The 12,168-nt window shown below is 47.3% G+C and overlaps 1 protein-coding gene across 2 annotated transcripts in view; it reads left to right on the plus strand.

Moving 5' to 3' along the window:
• The window catches only part of Rim (Rab3 interacting molecule), a 150,672-nt gene that overhangs the window by 109,585 nt on the left and 28,919 nt on the right, over positions 1 to 12,168 (plus strand). For both annotated transcript variants that reach the window (XM_050184672.3, XM_050184671.3), the window contains exon 7: positions 8,500 to 8,713. In XM_050184672.3, coding sequence (XP_050040629.1) covers positions 8,500 to 8,713 — 214 coding nt within the window. The remainder of the gene's footprint in view (positions 1 to 8,499; positions 8,714 to 12,168) is intronic.

Below are 12,168 nucleotides of genomic sequence, written 5' to 3' on the forward strand. Positions count from 1 at the left end.
AGTGGCAGTTTCTAAGCTCTAAGCTTGGCTTAGCAAGCTTCGAGACCACAGAAACGTGTCACTTCATTGTATACAATGTGCGGAGCTTCAAAGCTTCCGATAGCGTGTTTGTTGCGTGCCATCAATCATCTGCGTCTCTGGTCACTCGGGATGAAGGCATCGTGAGCGGACGTGATGTGGCAACGCGTTCTGTGGAATTCAAAACAAATGTGTGGTGGTTGGCAGCACTTTGGAAAATAGAGAAGAGGTTTAGTAATATTCCTAAGCGCGGCAGCCTCTTTTGGACCATTGCTACGGACTGCTTCGTGAACATTAGTTACCTTCTGGTTAAGTAATGGGTACTGATAAACTGCTAGCGTAATGTCTGTATTATTGTGTAATTACCATGCCAGCAAGGGTGTGTTGTTTGAGATAAAAGAGGGGACACTGTTTCTTTGATAGTTTGCACTTTTTAACTCGACAGCGTTAAGGAGCCCGTGTCGCAGAAAATCCAGTGTCGGCGTCGGACGTCGTTTCGACAAAAAGATTTTCGAACCACGCAAACCCAGGCCCTCCATGTGACGCAAGGAATTTACTGAATTGAATTTCTCAAGCTAAAATACGTGAAAAAATTGTAAGCTACGACTTACACACAACCTACAGACATGATATCTCTCGGATTGTAATTTGTCTACACGAGCAAACATAATTCTGTTACGCGAAAACTCAAAGAAACCCCTTTTCCAGCATTTATAAAGTTCACAGACCGGCCGCGACTTCCGCCATTTGCGCAAGCCGACGCGCGGGTGGGTGTCTTGGTGGCCACGGAGCGGCGCGGCCGGTTCCTTGCAATGCCTCCAGATGGCGCTCGCCTCCGTCGCATCGCGGCCCAAGCAAGAGGCCGCGTTTCTACTACAAAGCCCGCCTTCGTGCATAGCGTTCGCGGCCAGCGTTTCCCGGTATTCATTGCGGTTACATACGCTCCAATTTCCGGGAAGCTTGAGAAGCAGTCAGGGATCTTTTAATGCTGTCGCGTTCCTCTCTTAAAAGCGAAGCATAAGCGTCCTCCATTTTGTTTTCTCTTTTTACCGGCAATGTTTTGCTACAGTAGTTCTACATGCAACAGAGAGCCGCTGGCGGCGGTCATGTTCTAGAAGTCACAAGCGATATGTTGAAGAGCCTTGCTACTGATAGAGTAAAACTGCTGTGAGGCACTTTTAATCACACCTTATAAACTATACTCAAGACTTGCAATCCTTTTCTTCTGCGCATGAAGCGATTACAGCTGTGCACATAAAGAAAGTGGCTTAGCAGATTATACGTAGACGTTACATTTCTTTACTGCGTAAGACAAGACCGTGAGCAATCGAACAATGCTCTTTGTTAAAGTCACGAGCAACTTCACAGTGCAGACTACAGGGCATCACTCGGCGAACATCGACAATCAATTCGGTCGCTTTCTGCTAAGCTGTGCATACGGCCTGTAACAGCTAGACAAATATCAACATCCATTAGCAGAACCCCTCGCCAATGTGTCTTTTCTTTCAGAGTACGCCTTCCAAGAAAAAGTAAAGAGAATAAAGAAGGCGTTACTACGTACTTTTTTTTTCGCTGCCCAATGCTGACTCGTGAGTTTTAAGGCGCCTGAACATACGGTTTGCCAACGTTGCTAAGCGGCCATGCCAGTTTTCACATTTCCTTTTTGCCCACCTTCCACCGGTGAGCCTTATTTTATTCCCGCATTCGTACACAGCTCTCAATACTCCGCCGCCAGCGGGCTCATTGTTTTGCTTTCTTCAGTTCATCCTCAATTCAGGAGCGTCTGCCTTTGCTCGCGCACGCAATTACAAAGCCGAGTGGCGCGTACGGGCCTTTCTGATCGTCCCTCGGAGCCGACACACACACGCACGCAAGCAAGCAATAATAAGAGACACGTGAGGGCCTCCGCGGCCTTCTTAAAGGGAGTGCGGGTCGGCGAGCAACGAGAAGGCGAAGGAAGAACGTGGGCCCGTTTTCGTTATTCGATTGTCTCGCCGCTTTCTCCGCAACTCGGCGGCGGCTCCCGGCGTGTTCTACTACAGCTCGCGACGGCCGCTTCGCTCCCTGTGTAGTCTTTCTTCAGTCCAGGCACGGGGGCAGCAGCCTCCCCACCCCACCCACTACCGCGAGTTGGCTGTTGAGATGGGCGGTTGGGGGCACCGCCTCCTACTCCCGGTTAGACGGTCCGGTCACGGCTTCCCCCTTTCCTCCCACACGCAGCCCCCTCCCTCTCCCCCATTTTCCTTCACCGTCCTCGTTGGGTCAGTTGGGAAGAGAGCTTCTTCCCGTAGCAGCGGGAATTGGGGAAGTGGGGAGCTCCATGTGTGACCGCCGCCGCTCGACGGTGCAGCCCGCTGGCAGCGCGCAATCGAGAAGCGGCGCCCTTCCCGTTGCATTGCAAGGAAGCCGCCGGCACCGCACAGCCGACGGAGAGGGGCCGATCGAAGCTGACCTGACTCGCGCATCGATCCATTTCGAAAGCGGACACGGAGAAAGAAAGGTCGCTTTCGGTCCCGCATGCGCTCTCTTTCTGTCGTTCATACTACTCCCTTTCTCTGCCCGGCGTTTATTTCTTTCAACGCTCTTCTTGTTTCTCTCTCTTTTCCACGTCTTGTTTATCGCCCTTTTTTGAGAAAGCTTCTGCTTCCTGTTCTCTCTCCTCCCCAATTCTACCCCACGTTGTTCCCTCCCTCTGTCGAGCGTGCGGACGAGTACACTCTCCTCCGCTACCTCCTCGCCCCGCTTCCGCCGCCCTCGACCGTCCTTCCCTAGGCTCCGTGCCGCTTATCCTCACACCCGTCTCCTCTCTCTCTCGCTATCCCGCAACATACTGTCTTCCTTCCATCTTTTCTCCCGCATTTCCTGCTTTCTTCATTTTTGCTTCCTTATTTCTACCCAGTGTACCTTTTTTTCTTTTCTTTCCAAGGCTTCCCGCACTTCCTTTCGCCCTTATTCCTTAACTCTTCACCTCTGCGTTGCCGACATATACCCGCCACCCAAACCTCCCACATCTCTCGACCCTTCCCTCACCCCGATTTTTCATGACATGCCGTGTGTCTTCATTCCTGCGTTCCCATCTCCCACTCTACCTTTTTTTAACTTTCGCGCATCTTCTGTCTTTTTCACTCCCAACCTCCCACTTTCCTCCATAGTATTTTTTACTATCTCTTTCTCATATCTGTTTTGTCATTACGACCCCCTTTCCTTTTTATTCCGATAACTTGGAGAGCAGCTCTGGCAGACAGCGCGGCACAATATCGTCTCTCACAATGATCGGAAGAGAAGAAAGGAACATTGAAAGAGAGAGATAAAAAAGGAAGCGTCAAAGAAACTTAACACTAGAACAAAACAATGAGCTCCGAAACAAAACTGGGAGTGCTTGTTGTCCTATCGTTTTTCGCTGACGCGTACCATCGAAACTCGGACACACCGGCAGTCGGGAATATATATATATATATATATATATATATATATATATATATATAACTTTTTTTTCGGCAACTTAACTGTCCTTGCAAAAATCGTGCGGCGCGTCCGCGCTTGCGATCATTGAACAAGGAAACACGAGAGCGTTGTTATTGGGCTCGTATCGAACTTCTTCGTTCTCCCCTCCTCTCTCTAAATTTTTCTTTGAACTTGCCGCTTCATTTTGCCTATTCGCCGCACTTGCGAAACAAATGTGGTCCAGGGTTGAGAGAGAACTGAAAAAAAAACAAGTACTGCAAAAGTACTCATTGCGTGCGCGGCACGACATCACTGCTAACCAAAGTACCCGGCTTTTCGTACGACGGCGCCGAGCAAGACGCTGCGTTGCTTGCGATTCGAGTACGGCGCTCGCCGCACAAAACATGCAAGGGGCTCACGAAGTAGCGACTGAGCTAAACACACACGCACGACGGTGATAATAGTCTTGTGGTGGCACAGATAACAATCCATTCTTCGCGAAACTCATTTCTTGCAGACTGAAAAGACAGCGATTTAGATGAAGAACTACCGGAAGAACTGTTCGGGCGAATCACGGGATATCTTAGTACATGTGTCTCAGCAAGGAGGGGCTGCGTTTTTGTGATGCTGTCAAGAGCATTTTCTCCAGCTCCTCGGTTTCTGTATGTGAGAAACAGATGAAAATTTAAAAAGAATATCGTTTGAGTTTATTTAAATGAGACAGATGCACTGATTCGCGTCACCGTACTCGTCCTACAAAAAAGCTTACCTTATGCGGCGAGCATTTGCTACAGGTGATGCTGTGAAAGTCACTTTGCGAGCAAAAAAAACCGTCACGCCGGCATCTTGTACTTCAAGCTGTCGCTTATACGTCGGGCACACCTTAAGTAATAGGGATGCATTCACACTTCTGTTTCGTTTCCATGCTTTGAGACACAATAACAAACACAATGCAGCAATCACATGTACTGCTGGAAAGATAACTGTAAAATGAGGATTGTGACACGACCTTAGCGTAGCGTGACTTAACTTACGTTTCTGTTACCGTGTGCTCGAGCAGAATGGGCATGCGGCGCTTCCTATGGCGAACCACGTCAGGTTGCACAGGTCGATAAATTATAACAAGCTATATTAACACAATAGCGTCAATGCTTTTTGTTTTGTTTTCGTCCCTCTAAATACTACATGCGATAACAATATTTGCTACGCAGTTAATAAATTTTCAGGAGGCATTAATCGAGGGGCGCAAGAAGACTTCATATACGTGTATTTATCGCGTATGTAACCATACACAAAAATAGGAACCAAGTTTGTGGCACTTTCTAGTGATCATTAAAATTCCATGGATACACTTCAGCTCTGCACTAATTTCGACCCGCTGCGTTTTTATTCTTTATTTTATTATTATTTTTTATCGTCTGCTAGTGCTTCAGTCCGCGATCGTCCCTGCTGTCCGCCTCCACGACAATGCTTCTGTTGCGGTTGGTAATCGAACCTGTGACCTCGCGGTCAGCAGCAGAAAAGCCGAGTTATCCGAGCCACCGCTGAAGCTGTGCAGTGGCGATCGCCAAGCACTGCGCCCACCGCAATATACCATGATGCCGAAAAGCTGTAAAAAGGTGTAAACCGCTGCCGCTCGAATCGCGGCGATTCGTGCAGGGCCGGGCGACTGCTGCGGCCGCCACCGTCGCACGCGTCAGAGCCGTCCGCCCTTTCTCTCTCTCCTCTGGCCACCCGCGCGCAGAAATCGTCGTCGGTGTGCACCTGCGCAGTGCGCTTTTCCGCAAGCAGAGTATTGGCGCGGAGGAGCCAGCTTTGCGGGAGCTCTCCCATCTCCGCTTTGCTTTCTTTCTTATTTTTCTCTCTCTCTCTCTCTCTCTCTCTCTGGCGCACGCGCGCGCCCCCTGCACACGTCTACACGCGCTAGGGCTACTGCGCGCTTCGGAACACTCGGCAGCGACTGCGTCGGCTTTCGCGGCTTATCGTGCGGCTGTGCAACTTTTTCCTGTCCGTGCCCGCGCGACTTCCCGCCCCTCAAGTGCGGGCTTCTTTTTTCACCCCTTTCCCGCTGCTTCCCCCCGCCTTCCCACCACCGAGTTCGAAAACCCGGTCGTGCCGACGTGCCTCGCCGCCTCCATCGAACGAAGCCGCCCGTCCCGATTCCTTCCCGCCTCTGCCGACTGACACCGCAGACGTGCGTCGATGCATCCCTCTTATGTGACCGGTGTTCCTCGATCTCATACAGGATGGTGCGCCTTAGGTAAGCGTTGACAGCCTTGGTGAACCGCCTCGTCTTTCCTGTGTGTGGGTGGCGGTTGTTGGCAACCGCTACTCTTCCGATGTGGAGGCTTTTAGCAGCCCCTCGAGTCGTGTCCGCTCGAGGGAGGGATAAAGGAGAGGGACTTGGGGTACAGGAAATAGGGCGCAGAAATAGAGAGAAGAAGACGGCTTGAAGGTCCCTTACCAACTCGTCGCGTTTAGCGAACGCTCGCAACTGCCTTTCTAACGAAGACAGGGCTGAAATTCTTAGGACTATCAGTTTAAATCTGTTTCTGGTAGCCTTAAGCCTCTTCTCGGTATCAGGTGAAACTCGCTAAGCTTGCAGAGCAAAGAATTTTATGAACTGTAGGAGCAGTTGTGTGTGTTATTTAGCCTAATGTCTCTTGCGTCGATAGTGGAAAACGAAAGTGTCATCGTAGTAATGTGTTGACCTTCTAAGCACGAAATGCCTGGTATTACTGGCGAGCTCCGAAACTAACGCGCAGATTTAATTCCTAAGTTTCCCTGTAGCCGCAATTTCCGGAAAATATTTTATGCTCCTACGTACACCTAAAGAACAAAAATTGTATAAGTTCTCCTTTATATGGCTTGCTTAATTACATGACACAGAGTGACATTTCATTACCACAAGGCTCTATAGGAACTGCCGTCATTGGCGCTGTTTGTAATTAAGTTCGTTTAACGCGACTGACAACCCTGTCCACATAGCGCGTGATTCAGCCTGAATGATACAGGACGTTATTGCCCTCTCTTGTATAGTTCTTTTGTTCTTTTTTTAGGTCATAAATTGGAGTGGAGTGTGAAGTTTCCCGTGTAAGGCCAAATAAGAGGCGTGTCGATAACACTACATTTTAAAAATAATATGAACGGTCCATTGGTGTCTGTAATACCAGCCTTATTTTCGACCAACTGCGAACGTTTGCCGTAGCGCGTCGCGGCCAATTTTCCAAAGTGCTGTCGCAACCTTCACGTTGGACGCCCACGGCCTTTCATTTTTTTTTCGGACGTGGTGTAGCGGAACGGTGGGCATTGACTACGACTGTAACCTTGTTCTCACTGGTAGCCGAGCTTTTAGTCTCCGCTCCCACGGCCATACTGCTTCTGATCAATTACCTCGTGGACGTTCTTTACACAAATCAATGCCTTCATCCCTAGATCCATAAGACGCAGACATCCAACTGTATGTCAGCTATGTTCGCACGGCGACCACGGCAATCGCGTAACGCGCAGTGGTTGTAAACGTTGGAAAATATTCACCGTCGCACAATTTTATTGGATGTGAAGACCACTTCTAGGTTTAGTAAGCAGCCTACAGTTGCAATGGTCGCAGTGTGAGCTTAGCCTGAAATGCGCAAGTGCAGTGTTTTAGCTCTCTCCGTATTCCAGAAACATGATTATATGTTCCCCCATCTCTTTTTTTTTCTCCTTCCTGTATGATAGAAATGACTTTAAACTTCAACTTAACAATCGATTACCATGTAAGCTAACTGCTTGTTAAATGTGTCAAATGTTACAAGTTATGTTGCCCGCAGCAGAATGAGCGGCATGTCCTTAATAAACAATTAGTAATGTTGAACAGAATCGAGTACTGGCTGTTACCGTGCTAGTATTTCCTGCCAAAATACACGCACCAACAATCAGGGACAAGAACAATATTATGGTGCAGACTTTTCTCGCAACGTTTATGTTACGAACTTTTTGAGCGGACAGTATTTTGTTTTCCTACTGGCTCTGTTTGTAGCGACAGACATCGATTAACCGCCGCATAGTCATCGTAAGATTGGCGCCAAACTCTTTCATATTTCTCGGAAGTAAAGCGTTGTGCCAGCGCCGTGACGTTGCCGGTCGCGTCTTTCGTTGTCTCTTCATGGCGTCACGTCAAGACCACGTGGTTATGACCTTCCAGTTATCCTGCTTTACTTTTGCCAAAGCAGAATGTTCGCTTAACAAGACAGATTGCATGAAACGAGACTCAGTAACACATTTATGCCATTTTCTAACCGCATCAGGCACAAAAAAATTTCTGCTCTGCCGAAGTCTGACGAGCAACAGCAATTTTCTCTTTTTTCGCGCTATCTCTCTGACAACTTATTAAAGGACTGACGTCACGAAGCATCTCGTGCATAATATTGATCTGTCATTATCTAGCTTCATTATACTGGTCAATAAAGATAGCCACTCGGATAACGCTTGAGTTAAAGACTAATTGGCTGCGCATTGCCTTTATTGCGACTAACTTCTTTAGAACACATATTTCGAAATTGTTGCGCATGCAAACTACAAATCAATGTGCATTGCATGCTACACATACTGTAGTCGGTGTGCGCTTTCACAGAAAACAAAATAAGAAAACAAAATTGCCAAAAATCAATACTAATGGGCCGAAAGCCCTATTTGAAGGTTACCGCAGAAAAGAAATGCCAGGAAGCGTACACTTTTATAAAGGTTACAGGGATAAAAGTGCGCGGAAGGCTTTGCGAACGTGGCCCTAACATAGTGACAACTGGCGGCACAGCCAAACGTGTTCGCGACCGTTAGCGCTTTTTCCCAACGAACTGCAGAGCGAAATACAGCCTTCGAGATTGGGCAAGGTACCACAGACGAGTCAAAAGAGAGCGCCCCGGACAGGTTTTTCGCGACCTACGTGCGGTGGAGAAAACGCATGCTCACTACACATGTCGCACTATGCCTGGCGTCTGGTACACGCGTGTGTTCTCTCTCCCTGTCCCCTTTCCTCCCACCTTCGCTGCCGAGCAGCACCCGGCTTCGTGGAAGCCCTCGGCGGACGGTACGCGCATGCTGGGTCACATGGTGCTGAAGAAGAACCTCCAGGAGGGAGGCAGCTCGAGCGCCGCCATCTTGGGCCTCAAGGTGGTTGGCGGAAAGATCCTCGAATCCGGCAAGTTGGGCGCTCTCGTCGAGAAAGTCAAGAAGGGCAGCGTCGCCGACACCGTCGGACACCTCAAGCCTGGTACGCCACCACCTCGCACCTGATGCATGCAGCACACGTAGGCCTTTTCCAGCGAAAGCTCTACGGGCGTTGCCAAACATGCCCTCTGGAAGCCTAAAACGACATATATCTCGAGTTTCACGTGCCAATACCACGATCTCATTGTGAGGCGTGTCGTAGTGGGCACACGAGAAAAATTCTGATTGACTGGGTTTCTTTAATGTGCGCGCCTTACTCTAAGCACATGGGCGTTTTTTTTTTTTTTTTTTGCATTTCGACCCAATCGAAATGCGGCCGCCACAGCAGGGATCGAATCCGCGACCTCAAGCTCAGCAGCGCAACGTCATAGCCACTAAGCTACCGCGACGAGTTGTTCCTCTGGGTGGTTGTAAGCCCACATGATCCTCGGCTCAGAACTATACAGCGGCAGGATCATGAAAGGCGAATATTTCTCATGTACTCCAGAGTTACAACAAAGCTACAAAGGAAGCCAATGCGCGTTTCTTAGAAAATGTGGAAGAAACAAAATTGACCTGGTGTGGGGTTCGAGCCCGAGTGAGTGAGTGAGTAAAGACTTGACAAGGTATTGACGGATGACCTTGTTGTTAGGTAGCCACGAGCCCCTGGACCCGTGTGGCTTCTTCAGCTCTCTTGATGACCATGGCCTGCAGGTCAGGGTCGGAGCTGAGCAACACGACCTCCCACTGCTCAGTATTACTTATTTCGTGATTTGTGTGATTTTCCGCTGGGCACGGCCACATAATAAGGAACAGATCCGCTTTTTTCTTACGATGGTTGCATGTATTAGGGTATTGGTCCGGGTAGTAGTAGTGATAGACTTTCCTGGGCGGATGCTCGGCCAGTTGAGCTAACCTGGAGGCTAGGGGAATCGCAGAGCGAGGACGACTCAGTTGACAAGATGACAAATCACATTCTGCGTAAATTCGCAAGGTGGCGGAAGTTTTGCGAAAGAACAAAATTGTAATCCATCCTAAAGTAGCATGAAATTACAAAGAAAACTTTGGCACAGCATCAACACGTGTTCCTTGCACGCACGCGCCATAGTCCAGAAAGAACGCGTTCTTGCACCTCGGTGGAAGCGTGTATAAACACGTTCGGGTCTTTCCCCCCAGTTTCGCTTCAGGTTTACGCGCATCGCTTTACGGAGACGCTAAAATTTAGACTCCAAGTCACGATTGGTAGCTTTACCAACATCCTCGAAAAGACTTGTTGTTATAGCTTATGAGACTTAAACTTGGAGGATAAGAAAGAAGCTTGAAAGGAGGTTAAGGATCGCGCGACGAGCGATGGAACGAAATGCCGTAGGCGTAGCGTTAAGGAACAGGAGGATATCACAGGATATCGATGTGGATTGGAGAGCGAACGGTTGTAACTGAATGAATTAGTGCTTTATTCGTCACAGCCAATTACGGCATGGACCCCAGACAAAAGCCTAAGAAAAAATCAGCTGAAAGACATCCGGGACGCAGAAAACAAATACAGGCATATATTACACAGGGACAGCACGCAGACAGGCTTTATGCCAGCAGGCAACGGCGAAATAACATTTCAAAAGGACATCAGATGTAATATGAAATATTGCAGAATGGAAGATCTACAACAAAATGCAAACAAATCATGTATTAGGAAACAGTATTGTTTGATACTTTTAATAAAACATCGCTTAAAGGAAGCGCAGGCAAAGTATAAACCTCATTAAAGGCGTAATACTTATTTAACGTTGTACGCAATAAATATTGTAGGCTCTGTTCACCGTAGTTTGTTCTTACACGCGGAACTAACCATTTGTATGTCTGTCTCGTAAAAATTCATTGACGTATGCGTGTCAATTTCTACAGAGAGCCTTAAGCTGTTCAGAGACACTTGGCAGAGAAAATCTGAGGGAAGATAACAATTTGTATTGAAAATCAATGTCCACATGGAGAATATTGTATTTTTGCGTAAGCATTCTTTAGCTAGTACCCCAGCACAATCTGTCTTTCACTCGAATAGTGTAATGCCTTGTATCTGAACAAATATGCGTAATTTGCGAAGACATTTAATTGTTATAATAGTACAACTGTAGATGAGTGGTAGCTTTATAAGCGATAAGGAACGATTGAAACAAAGTAATAATTGACCAGAGAGAATGCCCATATGACCAGATTTATGCAGACCCATAGCGATACATAGGGCTCCATAGAAAATTTATGGAGAAGCCTGTAGTAGAGGTGGGCGAACTGAAATTTGGGGGCAGGTCAACTTAAAATTTTGGAGTGGGCCAACTTGAAATTTGGAAGTGCACCAACCGAAATTTGAGGGTATGGTTACGTATACTTAGACAACTCCCGTGGAGTTTCTGCATAAATTTTGAGAAAATGGTTATATGTGAATTCTGTAATTCGCTCCAGCGGTAAGTCTTATTACTATTTTATAGAAATTTAGAAACTTATTACTGCTGGTTTTATGTGTGCTTGCCCACGCCAAGTAACAGTAATTCAGGTAGCATTAGAACATCGCGTGATAGATGAAGAGTTTAAGCTTAGCTTGAAATTCATAGCGACATTCTGACGAGGAACTTACATTACGGCACAGACTTGATGCAGTGTTCCTGGTGTGGTCCGTCCACCTTATGTAATCATCAAAGCTTGCACAAAGATTACACAAAGCTTTGATGCAATGTTCCTGATGTGGTCCGTCCACCTCATGTACTCATCAAGCATTACACAAAGAGATTCAAAGTTACTTACAGCTTCAATAACTGAATTATTTATAATCAGTGTTTTATTTACCATGATCTTTTTGCTGAGGGGACAAAAAGTTACTCCTTAAGTCTTTTTTCACACTTACTATCAATCCATTTGCCCCTGCCCAAGTGCCAAGCGCACTCAAAGCAGCAATACCTCTGTTTACAAGCTCGTCTTCAGAGGAGTCACACGGAAAAAGACGTGTCGTCTGCGTACAATACGCCATTGGCTTCACTCACAATGCCGTTCACATATACATTAACAAGAAATGGCCCTAGACGGCCGCGTCGGGGAAGGCCACATTGAATGGAAGGCATGTTGGACATGCAGGTATCAATGCAATCCGCCCGTCTTTGGCAGCTGAAATAGGAGCGAGAAATAGATAAATCCCACAGGTTACATATTTCTGAATCTTACACATTATTATCTCGTGATTCAGCAAGTCAAGTGCTTTTTTTCTTAATCTGTGAATATCCCCAGTGTTAGTTTATTTTCTTCAATGTTTCCTAAAAAAAGTTATTTTTGCAATAGCAAATCTGATTCAGTTGATATTCTATCGGTTATGTGCATGAGTTCTAGTTATCGTTATTTTGGTTATAGTTGACATTAAGAGGAAGCTTTATCTTATTGGGCCATGAACTACCGAGTGAGCCAAGTTGGTGTGGGTCGAGGAAAATGATTACATACATACATACATACATACATACATACACGCACACACACACGCAC

The sequence above is a fragment of the Dermacentor andersoni genome, chromosome 4 (genome assembly GCF_023375885.2).
Source record: "Dermacentor andersoni chromosome 4, qqDerAnde1_hic_scaffold, whole genome shotgun sequence".
Classification (NCBI taxonomy): domain Eukaryota; kingdom Metazoa; phylum Arthropoda; class Arachnida; order Ixodida; family Ixodidae; genus Dermacentor; species Dermacentor andersoni.